The sequence below is a fragment of the Scylla paramamosain genome, chromosome 20 (assembly GCF_035594125.1).
Source record: "Scylla paramamosain isolate STU-SP2022 chromosome 20, ASM3559412v1, whole genome shotgun sequence".
Lineage (NCBI taxonomy): Eukaryota > Metazoa > Arthropoda > Malacostraca > Decapoda > Portunidae > Scylla > Scylla paramamosain.
In genome coordinates, this window is record NC_087170.1 from 21,357,868 (window position 1) to 21,376,494 (window position 18,627).

General features: G+C 46.7%; 2 protein-coding genes across 2 annotated transcripts in view; both read right to left on the minus strand.

The window, feature by feature from the left end:
* Positions 1-2,263: 2,263 nt before the first annotated feature.
* Positions 2,264-16,953, minus strand: LOC135110631 (ADP-ribosylation factor-like protein 4C). Its single transcript, XM_064023164.1, has 3 exons — positions 13,516-16,953; positions 4,030-4,265; positions 2,264-2,734 (listed from the first exon to the last, which is right to left on the minus strand). Exons 1-3 carry the CDS (start codon positions 13,727-13,729, stop codon positions 2,561-2,563), a joined length of 624 nt encoding a protein of 207 aa, XP_063879234.1. The 5' UTR covers positions 13,730-16,953; the 3' UTR covers positions 2,264-2,560.
* A 153-nt stretch (positions 16,954-17,106) lies between these two features.
* LOC135110634 (uncharacterized) overlaps positions 17,107-18,627 on the minus strand; it is a 4,707-nt gene continuing 3,186 nt past the window's right edge. Inside the window, 1 exon segment of the mRNA XM_064023166.1 lies at positions 17,107-18,627. This exon segment is cut by the window's right edge and continues 470 nt beyond it. Within this exon segment, the coding sequence (XP_063879236.1) occupies positions 18,605-18,627 (23 nt within the window). The 3' untranslated portion in view covers positions 17,107-18,604.

An 18,627-nucleotide genomic window follows, 5' to 3' on the forward strand; every position in this document is an offset into this window, starting at 1 on the left:
CACAGATGGAACAAAACCAGACAGCCAGGTAAGCATTCCCAGTGATGGAAGAAGCTCTTAAAAAGTAATGAATTCTGACGGGTTTCTCTTAAAGCGGAAAAAGGCGCGCCATTTTTTAGCGGTGACTTCAACCACTTCACCACCAGCCCAGCATCTCTATCTGGCTGCTTTATATGCAGGAGTCTTCAATTTTACATCTATCTCCTTACGTAAGAGGGGGACTACCTAAGGGTAACAAAAAAAAAAAAAAAGAAAAAAAAAGAGAAAGAAAGGAAAACGAAGACCCACTGATGTACCAATCCCCTTCAAAATGTCAAAAGTTATCAGGTTATCAGGAGAGAAGTATGATTCGTCTCCTACACAATACAAACTCACATGAAAGGAGACTTATAAAGTTTTGCGCGTCACTATTCAGAAAACATCAAACATACTTGCAAGCACGAGAAGGAAGCGGACAAATACCTTGCTTATACTCAGTTGAAGTTTGGGAGCATCGGAATTCCCGGACATTCTTTCCCAAGTACCACCAGGCTGCTCCGAGGCACACTGTTGCTGCGAGGTCATCTGGCAGCCCTGCAGGATGAAAGCAACTGACGGTATGCTACAACACAGGCAAAAATAGAAAACATAGAGCAATATGAAGGTTTTTAATTCGTAAATGAGAGAGAGAGAGAGAGAGAGAGAGAGAGAGAGAGAGAGAGAGAGAGAGAGAGAGAGAGAGAGAGAGAGAGAGAGAGAGAGAGAGAGAGAGAGAGAGAGAGAGACTAATCATACTTTTATCTGTACACAAAAGCACGAAATAACAACAATACCGCACAAAATTCGCCACAAGAGAACACAAAACAATAGCGAGCAATATAATCACGCCACAAAATTCCCACGCCACTTCCCAAAGCCTTTCATTGTTCTTCCTCGCCACGCCTCAGGATTTCACCAAGGCATTTTATGGAAAGACTATCAAGCAAAGTTCATGTAAAATTATGCTCTGATTCTTTTCCACTACGTGCCCGAATGTTGTGATCGCACGGTTCCCTTCCCCGTAGCCTCATAAGCCTCGTAGCCTCATAAGCCTCATTGTCTGTCATCTGTTCATCGCTTCGTGTACGTGGTTTATCAAATAGTTAGTGCCGAGTCATTAGGGAGCTTTAAAGGATTAGATGATTTCGTGGATGAGAGTGATAGGTGGAGATGCTTAGGTGTGTTTCATGCTGGACTGCCACGTGTAATTCTGATGGCTTCCCTTGTTTTCCTGTTTTTGTTTTTATGTTCTTATTTTCACGGTGTCTAAATAAAAGCTATCCATAGTTAAGGTGTACACATAGATTTTCTTTCCACACTTTCTGCTGTCACAATTTCCAGATCTATATCTGCTCAAGTACAGTTAGTGAGTTAATAAGGAGGATGGGCAGTAAATGGAATACATAAACTGAATGAATGATATGAACAAGACAACGTAGGAAACTCTTGGCTAAATAAAGAGGAAGAATAATAATAGACATTTCAACGACAGTAAATGGAAGACTACATGAATAGATTAATGAAAATGCGAAGAGAAAAATACTGTAACAAATAACATAAAGTGACAGAAGAGTTAAGAGAAAATGCGATCAACCCAAATAGACCAGACAAGGATGTTAAGGCCGTGGGAAATCTTAAGCACAGAAAAAGAAACAGTGATAGAAAAAAAAATAGTAGGAAGAGAAGATGAGAAGCGGACAGACAAGCGGACTTGAAAATACAAAGCAAGAGTATTAGGCAAGGCTGGTGACCTCTGTCTGCCTTCTACTCTTCCCTCCCTCCCTCCCTCCCTCCTCCACTAGCTCTCTCAGAAGATATCCCGTCTCCCACCCTCCCTCCCCCTAACAAGGACACCCCGCTCTGCCATCTTCTCCCGGACACGTTTCACGGGAAATTATTATTAAAAAAGGAAAAATATCATCACCATTACCATCATCTTCATATTATTGCCATTAATAAGCTGCTGCTGCTACTTCTACTAACACTGTCATTATTAACGAAACACCTGTTAGTAGACCAGAAACAAATCCAGCAAGTAACCGAACGTCAACACGTCAAACAAGCCATATCAAGTCGCTTCTAAAACCTGCGCATCCTGTACGAGTTTCAAGACAATCAGAAATAAATTTTAATAGCCAAAGCCTCTCGGTTGCATGACTTGGGTGGCGGGCGTTGCGTCACGTCAGGAAGGAGTCATGAGGCGCCACACACCACACTGACCACACGCAAGGACACCAAACTCTCATTACATCAAACATAGCTTTTATTCAATATCAATACAACTTAAAGCTAATACAGCCGTGTGTGTGTGTGTGTCTGTGTGTGTGTGTGTGTGTGTGTGTGTGGATGGGGTGTGCGCGCTAGGGCGTCACTGTGAGCATGTGCACTTGCATGAGCGTGCTGGAGCATGTAGTGGGGGCAGTTACGGGGATGGACGGGCGAAGGAGAAGAGACGGTAAGGTGATGAGGGAGGGGTGCAAGAGATAGAGGGTCTGAGGCGCAGAGGTGGGGAGGGAAGAAGCAGCAAGGGCGGCGCACAGCATCACCTCTTCTTGCTACTCTTGTGACTGCCTCGGGTGATTTTCTTCTTCTTGCAGATCATTTCGTAGAGACACTCGAGGCCGTCCGCCAGGCCGTCCCCGATGATGGCACACGAGGGCTGCACGTGGAACAGCTGTGACGGCCCCAGCTCCCACAGACCTAGACACTTTTCAACCTGTAGAAGGCAAGGAAGGGCAAGACATATAAAAGGAATTGGCAACCACGTAATCTAGAAAAAGACGAAGTAAATTTTATCACCACAAGAGAGGAGTGAATAAGGATTTAGATGAAACTGTAACAAATGATATGATGGGCGTTTCGGGGGACTAAATTTTCAGAGGGCAGAGTACAACTTGTGGAGACAGAAACGTGAAATAAAGATGCCGCTAATACTTCCACTTGTTACACTCCTTGAATAAAAGATATATAATGAAAAGACCCAACCATGACCCAGCTAGCCACTAACTAAATACAGTTTTAATAGACCAGAGAAAGATAAATTGATAATAATGGAAATAGACGTACAAAAAAAAAAAAACTGACAAGCAGAGAGAGAGAGAGAGAGAGAGAGAGAGAGAGAGAGAGAGAGAGAGAGAGAGAGAGAGAGAGAGAGATGGCGGGTGGGTGATAAGAAAAGGTTAAGAGAGAAGAGGAAGATAAATTTGCCAGGATACAAGAAGGAGGAAGGTCAGTGAAGGAGGAAGAAGGGAAGAAAAGGAAAGGAAAGGGAGAAAGAAAAGCAAGGGAAAAAAAGGGAAGGAAGAGAATGAATGACAGATGAGAAAACAGAGAGAGAGAGAGAGAGAGAGAGAGAGAGAGAGAGAGAGAGAGAGAGAGAGAGAGAGAGAGAGAGAGAGAGAGAGATATGAGACAGGAAGGCGATAGAAAGATAAAGGAGAGAGAGAAAATGAGAACAGGAACAACAGTGTTTGGAAAGGATGAAAAGAGAGAAGCGGTAAAGGAATGTAGGAAGAAGTAGGGATAGGAAAAGAGCAAGGAAGAAAGTAAAAGAGGAAAAAAAGGAGAGGAGGCGGAGGGAAAAGATAATGCAGAAGGAAGAGAAAGAGAGAAGGAGAAGGGAGGTATGAAACTGGAAGAGAAGGGGAAGGAACGAGAGAGAGAGAGAGAGAGAGAGAGAGAGAGAGAGAGAGAGAGAGAGAGAGAGAGAGAGAGAGAGAGAGAGAGAAGGGCAAGATGGTTATTCGGGAGATAAGTGAAGGTCTTTCATTCTTAAAAGTAGGAGCAACCATTAAATCTCTCTCTCTCTCTCTCTCTCTCTCTCTCTCTCTCTCTCTCTCTCTCTCTGTGTGTGTGTGGGGGGGGGGCAAAAGCGTCACTAATCTGTGGCTTACCGCGTTTATTTATAATCCTAAATTTATTGCTTTGTGTGTGTGTGTGTGTGTGTGTGTGTGTGTGTGTGGGTGTGTGTGTGTGTGTGTGTCCCCTACTCTCTCTCTCTCTCTCTCTTACCTGCTTGGCGTCCCTAGCACCGGGGAGGTCCTGCTTGTTAGCCAGCACCAGGATCGGCACGTGGTGGTTCTCGGGGGCGCGGACGGTCCTCACCAACTCCATCTTCGCCTCGTCCATCCGCTCAGTGTCCGTAGAGTCCACCACGAACACGATGCCGTCCGTGCACCTCGTGTATGACCTCCACAGCGGACGTAGTTTTTCCTGCCCGCCCACGTCCCACACCAGGAAACTCGTGCCTGAGGGAGGAAGAGAGAGAGAGTGAGAGAGTGAACAGTGAGGCACATTCATCCTTCTCCCTTAACATGTTTTCGTTAATTCATCTTCACGCTTCAACCTTCAAAAAATTACATAAAAAAATAACAACGATTGGGTAAGGAAATGCGAAGGGTAATGTAAGCGAGGGTTTTCAGCGAGGAAGGAGTGAAGGGCAGGAGGTGGTGGTGTGTCTGCTGCCGGAGGCCTGGAAAGAGAAAGGCAGGGAGGGAGGGGTGAGTGCAGGAGGGAATTAGGGAGGGGGCAGACGTCGTGTTGAGCGGTGAACCTCGTGCGTGAGGGAGTAAAGCGAAAGGGATGACGATGAGATGAGGAAAGTACAAGTTGGGTGGTATTGTAGAGGAGGAGGAGGAGGAGGAGGAGGAGGAGGAGGAGGAGGAGGAGGAGGAGGAGTTTGGTGCGAGTAAAAGGTATAGCAGTGATCGGAACTCACACAACACAGCATAACAAATCATGATGACGATACGAACCTCAACTGATGATTACAACATTAAGGAAATAATGAACGATGGTGACGATAACAAAAATATATATACGGAAAAAAAAGAAAAAAAAGACTGAAGGAGACGATCACGTATTCCATTCATAACAAAAAACTCGAGGCCACGCATGTCCTCACTACGTGCTTCTTTAATTCTTTCTTGCTTTGCCTATCTCTTTGTTTTACGAGATGCTTTTCTGTCTGACTGTCTGTATGACTGAGTGTGAACAAGTAACAAACGTATGTCCGTCTGTTTTTGCCATTTGTCTGTCTATTTGTCAACCTGTCTGTCCGTATGTCTGTTAATTTCTGTGCCAGTTTGTCTGTCTGTCTGTCTATTCACTTATATGTCAGTTTGTTTGTCTATCTGTCTGTCTGTCTCCCAGTCTCTCTCTCTCTCTTCTCCCCATCCCATCCGAATTCACCAAAGACTAAAACCAAAAGCACTGCCTCTCTTCAACTATGAGGTGGGGCGACGACATGGTGTCTGAGGCAGCCAGGTGTTGGGGATGCTGCGCTAGAAGTCCTTGGGAGACGCGTATGTGTACGTGGGTGTGTGATGACTCAGGTGGCAGGGTTCAGGCAGGTGTGTGGCTGGCAAGTGGTAGCAGGGGAGGTGTGGGGGGCGTGGGAGTGTTGGGGAGGTGAACGAGAATGTGGGAGATGAGATGTGGGGATGCTTAAGAGGGCATGGGGGTGGGTGGGTGGGAGGGGAGGAGAATGTGGATATGGGAGATGCTTGGCGGGTCAGAGGTGGTGAGGATGTTGGGGTGGAGAGAGAGAGAGAGAGAGAGAGAGAGAGAGAGAGAGAGAGAGAGAGAGAGAGAGAGAGAGAGAGAGAGAGAGAGAGAGAGAGAGAGAGAGAGTTTGTGAAGTATATACATGCTATGATCATAATCTAGAACTAAATACAAACATCTCTCTCTCTCTCTCTCTCTCTCTCTCTCTCTCTCTCTCTCTCTCTCTCTCTCTCTCTCTCTCTCTCTCTCACGCACATGAATTTTGAAAGTGAAAATGAAAGCAAGACGACAAGTACCAAAAACCACAACCACCACCACCACCACCACCACCACCACCATCACCCACAACAACAACAACAACAACAACAACAACAACAACAACAACAACAACAAACACTATTACTACTACTACTACCAGTGTTGTCATAGTTTGCGAATGGGTGACATAAAAACGCGGGCCACAAAAATGGGTAGAGAGGTGAGAGGAGAGAGTGTGTCACCCACCCTCCCTGCGGCCACACATTACGCGACCCACGCACAGGGAATGGCGAGGGGGGAAGGGGGAGAGGTAGGGGCCGGGAGGGGGTGGAAGAAGGGATAAAACAGAGAGAGAGAGAGAGAGAGAGAGAGAGAGAGAGAGAGAGAGAGAGAGAGAGAGAGAGAGAGAGAGAGAGAGGGGGGGGGGAGAAAGACCAGTGTGGGTGGGATGGGATAAAAAACATAACTGGTGAGGGTAGACTAAGCATTTTTCACTCTACTACTACAAGTACTACTACTACTACTACTACTACTACTACTACACACACACACACACACAACACAAGGAAAAACGACCATTACTAACACAATAATTACTATGAATGAGTGCGTGAGGGAGAGGATCTTTGTAGACGGAGGAGGAGGAGGAGGCAGACAGAGGCAGACAGACGCCCGTATCCTTGGCGGTCGCTCCAGTCAAATTCTTTATGTTGAAGGAAAATTGCTTCTCTTATTCGCCTCCTTCAATACATCTCCGAGCGATGGTGGCGGTGGCGGTGGTGGTGGGAGGGGGGGAGAGGCGAGTGAGAGGGTGGAGGTGAGAGGGGGCCTGGTTGTAGCGGTCTTGGGGGTAGTTTGCGGTGTGAGAGTAATGGCGGTGGTTAGCGGGCGGTGAGAGGTGAGGTAATGTTGGTGGAGGGGGTGGTGGTGTGTGAGCTAATGGGGTTGTGGTCTGGTAGTGGTAGTGAATGAGTCTGCTCAGGTCACGAGTGATTGTGGTGAATGTGGTAGTAGTGGTGGTGGTGGAGATACTAGTTTTGGAAATGGTAGTTGTGAATGGAAGAAGTAGTGGTGGGAGGAGGAGGAGGAGGAGGAGGAGGAGATTCTAAATAAAATTGGTAGTGGTAATGGTGGTTATGATTGTAGTGGTGGTTATGTAGTAGTGGTGGTGTTGGTGTTTGTGAATGACAATGGTAGTGGTGGTGATGGAGGTGGTGGCGGCGACTTGTGGCGGTGGTTTTGATGGTGGAGATAGTGCACAGTGGTGGTGGTGGTGGTGGTGGTGGCTAGGTAAGACAGGACCACCCGATTGACAAAACAGGAAACACAACACCGCCTCCCTTATATTGCATTTCTAGAGGCGAGGGAGTGAGGGAGATGAACGATAGCTATCCATCCCACCTCTCTCTCTCTCTCTCTCTCTCTCTCTCTCTCTCTCTCTCTCTCTCTCTCTCTCTCTCTCTCTCTCTCTCTCCATACCTTCACCTCTTGACCCCTCCACTCTTCCTCCAAGGCCTCATCATCTCTCCCTCGCAACTTTCCTCCAGCCTCTCTGTTCCTAACTCTTTCTCCAAACCTTCTTTAACCTTTCTTCTTCCCTCCTCCCCTCCCTTAACTCCTCCGATCTTCCCTCCTCTGCCTCCAGTAAGCCTCACCTCCTCCCTCTCCTCCCCTCTCTCGCAGTAACCCTCACAGCCTCTTCCTTCTTAAGTGCCTCGTTGTTTCGTTAAGCGTTTCGTGTCTTCTGTCAAGCGGGTACAATATTGGAACATTGGCTGGTTTGACTATTTCTAAAGGACAAGGGAAGACTCTTGCCATATTTCTAATTTGTATTGTTTGATTAGTGAAGGTCGTCATGTAGTAATCGAGGTTTTGGAGTCGTGTTGAGCATCCCATACATTCTCTGTCTCTCTCACACGTGACCCTCGCCTCGCTCCACGCCCTCCCAGCCCCTCCTCCAGACACCTCACCCTCTCCTCACCGCATCTCCTGTCGTGGGTGGGAAGTGTCGGGTGGCTGCGGGTGTAAATCTGAGAGCCTCTTCCTGGGTTAACCTCACTAAACCCTTCCTCTTCCCTACTTTCCCCTTCAACCTCTCCTCTCTTCTCGAGTAGCTTTCCCTGCATCTTCATCTCTTCCTTTCCTTTCCTTCTCCTCTCCTCTCCTTTCTTGTGTTCATACCAGCTAATTTAAAGTCATCAGGTATGAAAAAAAATACTGACATTTATCTTAATTATCCCTTCGGAGACTATATGAAAAAAGCAGGTACCTTGACAGAACAATTTGCACATTAATATTACCACCGCAAGAACTCATTTTCCTGGTGTAATATATTTAAATGTGTAATATAGTGAGGAGGGGAGGAGAGAACACGGGCAGACGAGAGAGACGAGTAGGAAAAGGTAAGGTGAAGATGATAAAGAAGAGGAGGGTAAGGGAAAAAGGGAAGGTGAAAGAAAAGCCTAAGAGGGAAAAGGAAAGGAAAGGAGAGGAGTAGATGAGATAGGAAGAGATAAGCCAGAACAGTGAGGAGGGAGGTAGGTGAGATAGAAAGAGAGGGAAAGGGAGAGAGACAGAATACGACAGCGGAGGGAGGGAAGGGATGAAGAGAGAAGAAAGAGGCTATTAGTCCTTGAGAATGTAAACAATGAGAAGCAGCTTTCGTTTTCGTTTGCCGCGTGTAAACGAGTAACCCGAGGGAGACGCCTGCTGGTGTATACTGAACTACATTCGTGGTAGGAAGTAAAGCAACCCTCTGCACTCATCCCCCTGCGTCTTGTGTTACGCCTCACCCTCAAGAATTACTGACATTTTCTGCACAAACCCTAACACATGACACTTCCTCACTCTCAAGTCCTCTGACTGACTGACACTTTCTGTTTTAAATCTAGCACATGCCACACTTCTTCACTCTCAAATCCTCTGATCTGCTGATAATTTTGGATGATCCTTTTTGACTTTTCTCTCAGGACTTTTTGTTGCCACCCCTTACATAACAAAGCCAGCTAGATTCCAAGCCGATTAGAGGATTTAGTATTGAGGAAGAACACACTGTAAGCACGATGTGTTACTTGACTTCTGCCCACAACTGTACGAAGCCCGAGGTCACAGGCAGCCCGAGGGGGAGTGATGAAAGAACCCACGTCACTCACACTCCCAGAAAACACTGAGCTCTGGAAAACACGATCAGCCACCCCAGTTACTTTAGGGATAGGTAAGGTTAGCTGAGGTTGTGACAGACTAGGTTTAGGTTGCATTACTTCAGCTAACCTAAACTAAACCCAAAAAAATAAGTGGGATGGTTGGTCTTTGAAAACATGATCAGACACCTTAGCTATCTTAGGGATGGGTAAGGTTGTGAGACTAGGTTGGGTTACATAACTTGACCTAAGATAACCTAAACTAACCTCAGAAATAACTGGAGTGGATGGGCTTCACGTTGTCATCAGAAAAATATGAGTAGTGTTTACGAATCATTTCTAGACGGACACAAACCTGACTCCTATCTTCAACTGTTATAATTACTGACAACTCTCTCTCACTGGGGAAGGGATGGGGTGGAGCTCAACGACGAGAACCATCATATCTACAGAATTATTTCCCCCGAGGATTACACGTTCAGGAAGGCAGGTCGTGTGGCTCCTTTCACTTATGAAGGGCAATGAAGACTTATGGGAAAAAGAAAACTGGAAAACACATCTATGTAACCTCCATCTCAGGAAATTCTCCCGTCTTAAAGATACATGAAGCAATGCTCCCCCCTTGATGAATTCCAACTAACCTAATGATATAAAGTAACCTAACTCTTTGAAAACTAGTGCCTTCAGTGGGTGTTTTCGCACTTCTGTTGCCCTAGACCAGACGCCCCTCTTACATAAAAAAAAAAAAAAAATAGAGTAACATAAATAAAACAATAAATATAAAAAAAAAATATACAAAGGACATGATGAAGGAGATGAAATTTTATGGAGTGGAATGGAATGTTCGTGAGAGAGAGAGAAAAAAAAAGAGGAAATAATGTACCAAGGAGAAAGACAGCAAAGACTCATGACAAACTGACTCACAAGCAGCACCGCAACACAGATCGACCAGCTTCCCGAGGACGAAACTTTAGTAATGTGTGGTAATGTGTATCCCGCTGGAGGAAACGGCTGGCGATATGGTAGAAGGATGTGAGAGGGGACACAAAAAAGTGGTCTGAGGTGCAGGTTTATTTAGGCCAAACCACGAGGCTGCCGCACAGTGAATGTTGAAGCACTCTGGAAGTCTTACTCAACAGGGCTACATGGAATACTACCGCTACGGGTGACTGTCATTCGCTACTGTCTCTCTCGCTTGTCAATTTCGTCCCATGAGGAAAATTAACTATGAAAAATAAAAAAAATAGTAAAGCTTCATGTTCGTAATGTGTATGAAATATCTTTGTAATATGACAGTTTGAAATGAAGCCGAGACAGGTAAATATTTCCGTGTGTGTGTGTGTGTGTGTGTGTGTGTGTGTGTGTGTGTGTGTGTGTGTGTAGCCTTGGTCTCCCCATTCAGTGACGTAAATAGAGTTGAAAGCAAGTAAGAATCCACAAACCACGTATTTTTGAAGAGAGAGAGAGAGAGAGAGAGAGAGAGAGAGAGAGAGAGAGAGAGAGAGAGAGAGATACTTATCATTGCAGGGAGAGCAGTTTCTTTGTTGAATGCGGATATCAAATGGGTGACTCGCCTCTCTCAACCAACATTCTACAACAATACTTGACAATCTTCTCACCCTCTGAATACGTGCAGGACATTTGTGGTTGCGCTCTTCCGCCATCCGTGTGCGTGTGCGTGTGTGTGTGTGTGTGTGTGTGTGTGTGTATACTAGGTTACGTAATGCAAAGTGTGTTGGGGTAGTGGGGGAGGTGTGCGGCCGAGCGCATACACGTCATAACCGTAACTCTTCCAAACCAAACCGACTCTTTCATCAAGTAATGTCCGGATTTTTCTTGCAAAAACTCGCCCTTAGTGAATGCACTTCTCATTATAAAAACAATGCTGGTAACACAACAGAGAAGGGAAGGACGTGCGTGGCAAGTCAGTCCCTTCCTATCATGCATGTTAGTACTAGACAGAATAACAGCCGGAGTGGATACAGACATGATATATGGGGGAGGCAAAGAGGACCTGAATTATTCCTCTGGGTTAGGTACTGGTGGTGGTGGTGGTGGTGGTGGTACTGGTGGTGAGTATTACGAAGGTACAGTGGACACAGTAAAGGAGAGCTAAAGAGGATAAGGAGGGATGGAAGGTGTGGGGGGGCGGGGTTAGAGGTGTGAAGACGCTGTGGGTAGGGGGAGGGGGGAAGGGAGGGAAGGAGGGAGAGAATGGAATAAGGTGGAGTTAGATAAATAGATTGATGGTTACAGAGAGAGAGAGAGAGAGAGAGAGAGAGAGAGAGAGAGAGAGAGAGAGAGAGAGAGAGAGAGAGAGAGAGAGAGAGAGAGAGAGAGAGAGAGAGAGAGAGAGAGAGAGATGGGAATATAGGGGAGGTTAACAAGTATGATGAAAGAGGGAAAATCAATAGAAAAAAAAAGGACAAGAGTAGCAAGAAGCGTACAAACAAAGAAAGACAGAACAGGAGGCAATAACGAATAAAGAATAACGAAGCAAGCAGGGATAAGTGTAAGAAGAATACAGAAAGATGAAGGAATGAGCGTTACATGAACCGTTCAAATCTCTGAAGAGGACAATACTCAGCAGGGACATTCAATTGGACACCACTTGCCTCAACCCCTCACATGTTACCGCGGACACGAGACACGGGCACGAATGACAGAGATCCTAGCGGGAAGGAAAGGGAAGACGTGTGTGGGGATGGTGTGAAAGAGATGGACGGGAAATATTAAGAGACAAGAAGAGACGGTGGATTGAGAGATGACATGAGGTTTAAGAGATACTTGTTGGTGTGGATTAAGAAAGGATGAGGCGTGAGTGGCAGGAGAGACAATTGATACTGGGTGCGGGTGGGTGGGGAGAACACGGTCTGTGGGTGGCTGGGGGAGTGGACGTGGGCGAGGGTGGGTAGTGGGTAGGGAAGACACAGTGCAGGCGACACGGGACGGTTGAGGCGTGGCGGTAAGTTCCTTAAACTGGGGTCACACAGGACACGTTTCCCCAAAAAGGTCAGTCGACGCCCTGACCAGCAGCGCCGCGAGTCTCCTCTAGGCTCACACCATTGCCCGCCTAAAGCCTCCCACCCCTACCCCTCCCTGTCTGTCGCTATACGAACTGAACGTGTGCCTTGGTAGGATTAAATTCGTCAGTCTGGGCTGGTGATTTTATAATTCCACTACAAATTCATGACTTTTGGATAATTCTAGAAGCAGCTTACACTCCTGACGCAAGACAGTGCACTACGCTGGCCCGCCCAACACGTCCACCCACCAAAACATTCCACTGCTTGGGGAAATGTACCCAAAGAGATGCTACTCTGGTCCCAGCCGACTGGAATTGCCGCTGAGAGAGAGAGAGAGAGAGAGAGAGAGAGAGAGAGAGAGAGAGAGAGAGAGAGAGAGAGAGAGGTAAGAACGAGGCAAGACTGATGCAACACACGAAAAAAAAAAGTACGAACAATATTCAGACCTCATAAAGTCTCCGATTACTGGAATCCTCAACGAACAAATCTATTCGAAAGACAACCGTCACATGGGCACAACCACTTTCTTAGTTATCACATAAATTACACGCTAGAAGAGTTCCTGCATTGCACAATCCAGTAAAGTAACATAACATAATCGTAAGTGTCCAGATCGTTCTTGTTGACAGGCTGGCAGTGGTTCACTCTTTCCTCTCTCCTCTCACTCTCTCCCTCCCTCCCTGCCGCCCATCATCAATACGCTGCTCCCTTCACTTGTACCCGGGGACGCCCACCACTCCTTCATCCACCCGGAAATATCTCCACACCAACACATTTCCCTTTCTCTGGTCCAGGCCTTGCAAACAATGCTTTCTTGCTGTCTGCGCTCAAGAGTTCATCCACGTCTCCTTGCTTCTCCCTCCCTACGCGCAGTCCCTTTTCCTCTGCGTCTCCCTCGCCCTCCCACTCCTGAGTCGTGTGTTTGGGAAGCGCTGTCAACACATAAACAGTCCCTTGGCTTGGTGTTCCTGTGCAGGCCGAGTACTAACACACACCAGCCTCAGGACCAACACGGTACAGCCAAAATTCACCCCGACTATTATTCCTTCTTCTCTCTCCTCCCTACTGTCATCCACATCATAATAAAATTCATCACCTTCCATTCTCTCCTCCCGCTCCCTCTGTCTCCTCGTCCCGCCCAGCCAGCCTTCGCCATTCACCCCAACTCCTCCCTCTTGTCATTCATTCCTCGCACGCCTTCCCGCCGGCACTACACGGTTCCGAAATAAATACACGCATCTAAGGCCACCGAGCGTCCGTGTTCACCCACAAAGCCGTTGTTTCAAGCAATATTTCCGGCACGCAAACCCGAGTAACGCACGACACAGTTACTCCCGGGCTGCAGTCGCGACCCGGAGAGGTGAGGGTGATGCAGTGTGTGTGTGTGTGTGTGTGTGTGTGTGTGTGTGTGTGTGTGTGTGTGTGTGTGTGAATGAGTGAAGAGAGAGAGAGAGAGAGAGAGAGAGAGAGAGAGAGAGAGAGAGAGAGAGAGAGAGAGAGAGAGAGAGAGAGAGAGAGAGAGAGAGAGAGAGAGAGAGAGAGAACAAAACCACCACACAGGTACTCACCTTTACACCTGCCGGAGGTTCCTTTGATCTTCTCACAGTTGAAGCCGATGGTGGGCACGGTGTTGAGGTACTGGTCAAACTTGAGGCGATAGAGGGCAGTGGTCTTCCCGGCAGAGTCGAGGCCGAGCATCACCACATGAAGCGGGGCGTTGAGGGAGGGCAGGGCGTCCAGAAGCGACACGCCCTTCCCGCCCTTGCCCATGCTCCCTCCCATGGCTCCCCGATGCGCGGCAGGACAAGGGAGGGTAGGGCGCCGGCAGGATGAGTTGAGGGAGGCGCGAGGCTCAAGGTGCAGGCATGGTGCCCTGCGGCCTCCCAGGACCAGGTTTAGTGCTAAGCCTCGCCAGTGCAAGGCGGTAAATGTGTCTGGTGACCGTGCGCCAACGCTGCCTCTGGTATTTTTTCGAAGATTTATTTAAGGTGTTTTGTGTAGGGCAGGTATGTTCCTCTGCCCGTCCTGCCCTCAGGCTACGGTGCGGACTTATGTTCCCTGTTCAGCCGTTGTTCAATCACTCGCCCTCACTCGCCCACCTCCTCCCCACAGATGCTGGTCAGAGAAGCTGCACACCGCCACCCACGGGGCACACGTTGCTCCGAGCACAACAGTGTCGCTCAGAGTGTAAAAATATTACATGAATGAGATTTCGCTTCCTACACAAACACAAGAAGAAGCGAATTCGTCCTCTATTATCCACTGGGACTGTTTCCAGAATGTTATATTCACTCCTTCTCGCTCCTTTTCGAGACACTATATGCTTATCTACACACTTCTTGAGACGCCTTCTCGCCTCAACATACCAACTTCTCGGCGGAGTGGCAGGCGCACCAGTGGAGCAACGCAGGTCGGCGAGCGCGCACCTCGCTCGACATGGTCAGACGTAGAATGTGTGGACCAGAATTCCTTTGAGGCGAAGTCCTGGAGAAGATGGGCTGCGAGTTTCCAGTTCGCCATTTCTAAAGTTTATGGCGTTGAACTAAACCGAAAAATCTCCCGCGAAAACTGGAATAATTCTTATGACGCCATAATGAAGGTAGAGGAGAGACGTTTGTCATGGGGGCGCGGTGGGAACGGAGGAAAGCGCGGCGTGGGGCAGCAAAGGAGAGAGTGGGCGTATGGCGGCTTGCGGCAGCCCCTCTGGTGCATGAACCTAACTCAGACTCCCTGGCCATGCTCGGGGCCAATTATATTTTCCCACTACCTCGATGATTGCTTCTCACGCCGCCGCCACACCTTCCCTTCCTCAGGTGCCGCATCCCCCACCCGCGCCCCCTCGGGCTCTACTGCCTCATCCCTCACACACACACACACACACACACACACACACACACACACAATCCCTCTTCACTCTGCCACCAAATGAACTCTTACGTATACACCGCACATCCCAAATCCTCAACCAGCCAATCGCAAATGGTCATGTCAATCCAGGCGGGAGGAGAGCTGGTGGCGCCTCGGGTATAAAGGGAGTCAACTTTGGCGTGAACCGAGTACAATGGATGCGTTGGAAGAGTTGAGCAGAAGGGTGTGTTCGAATACGTGCTCTCTCTCTCTCTCTCTCTCTCTCTCTCTCTCTCTCTCTCTCTCTCTCTCTCTCTCTCTCTCTCTCTCTCTCTCTATATATATATATATCGATATGTTTTGATGGTTTAAAATTTGACATTCTGAAAAAAACTTAAAAATTGTTCCCATCAGTTCGCGCAATTAACTCTTTCGCTGCTATTTGGAACATCTTCCCCTAATCATCAACCACTTTTCTTGTTCTACAGCCACCGCCAAACACTGTACTGGCTAGGAATTTTAAAAACCATTATCTTTTATTCCTTCTTTCTTATAAATGTCTCTAAACACTCCATATAATGCTTTTGATGCCGTGAATTCTTGCATATCGCAGTGAAAGGGTCAACCACAATACAAATACAAAAAGGTCTTCTTACACGAATGTGCGAGAAAGACAACATAAACACAGCTGGATGCGACGGGCCATCTGTCACGTCGCGGCTAACAGGATCGTCGCGCCCCAAGAGCAGGTGTCTCGTTTAAATTGTCTCCGGAACCGCTTAACGTCTTTGTCCAACCCCTTGAGCGACTTTCGGTGTGGTCGGCGGAAGGCGGCTCTTGGCTTCCGGGAGGACAATATGATACCTAAGGCGAAGGTACAGGACTACGTGCCAGAGAGAGTACTGGGGGGTGACGCAGCGATTGTAGCAGTGTCATGTGAGTCAGGGATGGCGGGCGTGTAAGTCATGAGGGTGGACGTCTGGGTGGAGATGCGTGGCGTATAACCTAAGGAGGTAGGCGTGAGAGTCAAGGAATGAAGGAAGAAAAGTCATCTGATTCATACATAGGGAGAAACGCAGACATCTTCAAGCCCACGCCGCGTCTCAGCCACTGATAGCACAATGTTCAGTATTCTCAAACCTCTTGGCGTCTTATCTCCGCTACTCTTAACCTACTTCTAAAACCTTGCTTTTAACAGATTCCGTTTTACAAGGTTTGTTATGGTTTCTATTAAAAGTTTAACACGGATTCTGCTTCTCATTGAAAAACACCAATACGATCAGTAATTTACGTGTACTTATAAGAGAGCACAGAACGTTTCAAAATGTGGACCTTTGAGAGACAGCGGCAACCTCTTCATTCACTGCCCACCTAGCACAGTATTACCCACGCACCCTGGAACCCCCGCCACCCGCTGCGCCAGTCCTGCTCGCGGCACGGGAAGTGAAGTAGGGGGGGGGCAGCCAGCGAGGGAGTGGGTGAACCTCTCCGTTATCCCGACCCTGCCAGCACCCGTCCCTCCAGCCCGCCCCCCATCACCGCAAATTACCACCCAGGAAACCTGAGACCACGGGAGCGATGAACAGCACCGTGATGAGTCGCTGATCATGGCAACTGTGTGACTCCCGCGGCCTGCTGCTGACCCAACCATGGTGGCTGTGCTGCTCCCGCCGCCCTGCCACACGCCGCCCGAGATAGAGCTCACACACACACACACTACTACATAATTAAGTAGGCAAGCGATCTCTCTCTCTCTCTCTCTCTCTCTCTCTCTCTCTCTCTCTCTCTCTCTCTCTCTCTCTCTCTCTCTCTCTAATTTCCGTTCCTATCCACTCTCATGCTGATGACTATCCTGTACCTCATTAAGAATCAAAGGACTTCCAGAAAGACGTTACAAAGCGCCTTTCTCTTATTTTTTGAGTGGTGCAGGACCTATCCTCCGCTAGGGACAAGTATCTTCTTTACCTCAGTACCACTCAACTGATCCCCTCCTCCATGCCTAATAAGGGCTTGACCTTTACTAGATGTCAAAATCAACCTGATATTTCCCATCTTTACAACAATTACCTTCCATTAAGTTGCGATTTGTGGCGTTCCTGTCATTATTACGGCCTTTCTGATGTTGACTTCATGTAAAGGTTGTGTGTGTGTTTGGGGAGGGGGTGTTCCATGCGATCTTTGTCAAAAGAGAAGTGGAACTAAGTCATCTTTTGGTTTTCTTGCAAAGTATACTATTTAGAAAGTGTCAACTCAGCAAGCGTTTTTCTCTTTATCTCTTTGCAGTTTTCCCAATTATATAAAAACAACAAAGATATATGTTAAAGGTTTAATCCATAAACACAAGGAAAATATTGTGGCTATAATTACTACATCTAATATTGTCATATACTATGTACGTATCTGACAGGACAATGAGCGCCTCTTCACTTCTACTCAAAGCTTTAAGGGAAACTGAAATTGTGTGTTTTGATAAGCATTTTCACCAGCCAAGTTATCATTTCTGAATTAACACGTTTTGGCTTGTTTCTCCCACTGTAGTGAAGGATTTACTGTCATACGAAAAAATTATAAGCTTAATATTATGGCTCCTAATTAGAGACGTCGCAGTGAGCGTTTTGATACCAGATAGCGCCAGAATTTTTAATTCTCGCCGGAAAATAAAATACTTTTTGGGGCAAGGTTTTACAAGCTTACAAAGGTGTATCGTTGCACAGTAATGCGTCTGAATTTTAATTCAATTAATTTCGTGATAACTGACAACACATGGCATTGTTTGAGCCTCTATTCATAATTTCAGATAATATTCTTAAAAGAGCCTATAAGTGTATCAAGGCAGGCAATCTGTAATTTTCTACTGACGTCAATGGAAGTATACAAATATATACTTGCATTTTCATGTACTAAACAACAGGCAAATCCATTTAATGTAAAGAAAATATAATTTTTGTATCAGAGACTTTATTTTTGCGGTACGATCACTATCCTCGGGTACTTGGGCAGCGAGCAAACCAAAACACAGACACTCGACTACCCTGCACAATGGATACATCACCGCCACAATCATGGACTACAGCGGAATTAAGAAAATTCTTGAAAGAACGAGCTATACCCTATTCTGGATATAGTAAAGCAAAGTAAAGGCCTTTGTATCGGCAGAACTGAGAGGCTATTGTTTACACTTTACACTTCCTAACGGCGCGCGGCGCTTTCTTTAACTGAAGAATCATGATCAAGATAAGTACGTCGTACGTCCGCCAGCGGTGCTGTTCTTTTTTTATTTCACTGATTACTTTCATATACAGGACGTGTCAGTGATATCTGATATTTTTCAACATTCCCAGATAAAATGCACAAGCCGAAGTCAACATCCTTTTATTTTTACTGTTTATACTTACTTAAAAAAAAATTCATTACCTATTTTTAGTTTTATCTTATAATTCAATTAACAAAGCCTCATCATACACCAGTAAGTATGAATATTAATATTAAGGGTTATGTTTTTAATTTTAGATACACTTGTGCAGCAATTCATGCTGTACTTTTCCTGCACATCGATTTCAAATTTAGCTAAGTCACCCCTTTGCCCCACGAAATCGAAGACAATTAAAAATGCTGGCGCTGATAGGTATCTACCAGCCTCACTGCGACGTCTCTAATTCTGGTAAAACAACTGCGCTAAAAAAAAACACGCACAATAATATCTGGATTAGAATATAATATGGCATATTCATTGGGGTGAAAGACGTTTCGAGATAACTTGGAATGTATCTTTATCTACATTTTCACTGATACTTCGAGGGATTTCCTTCTTTACTCATTTAAGTGTTCGTGTT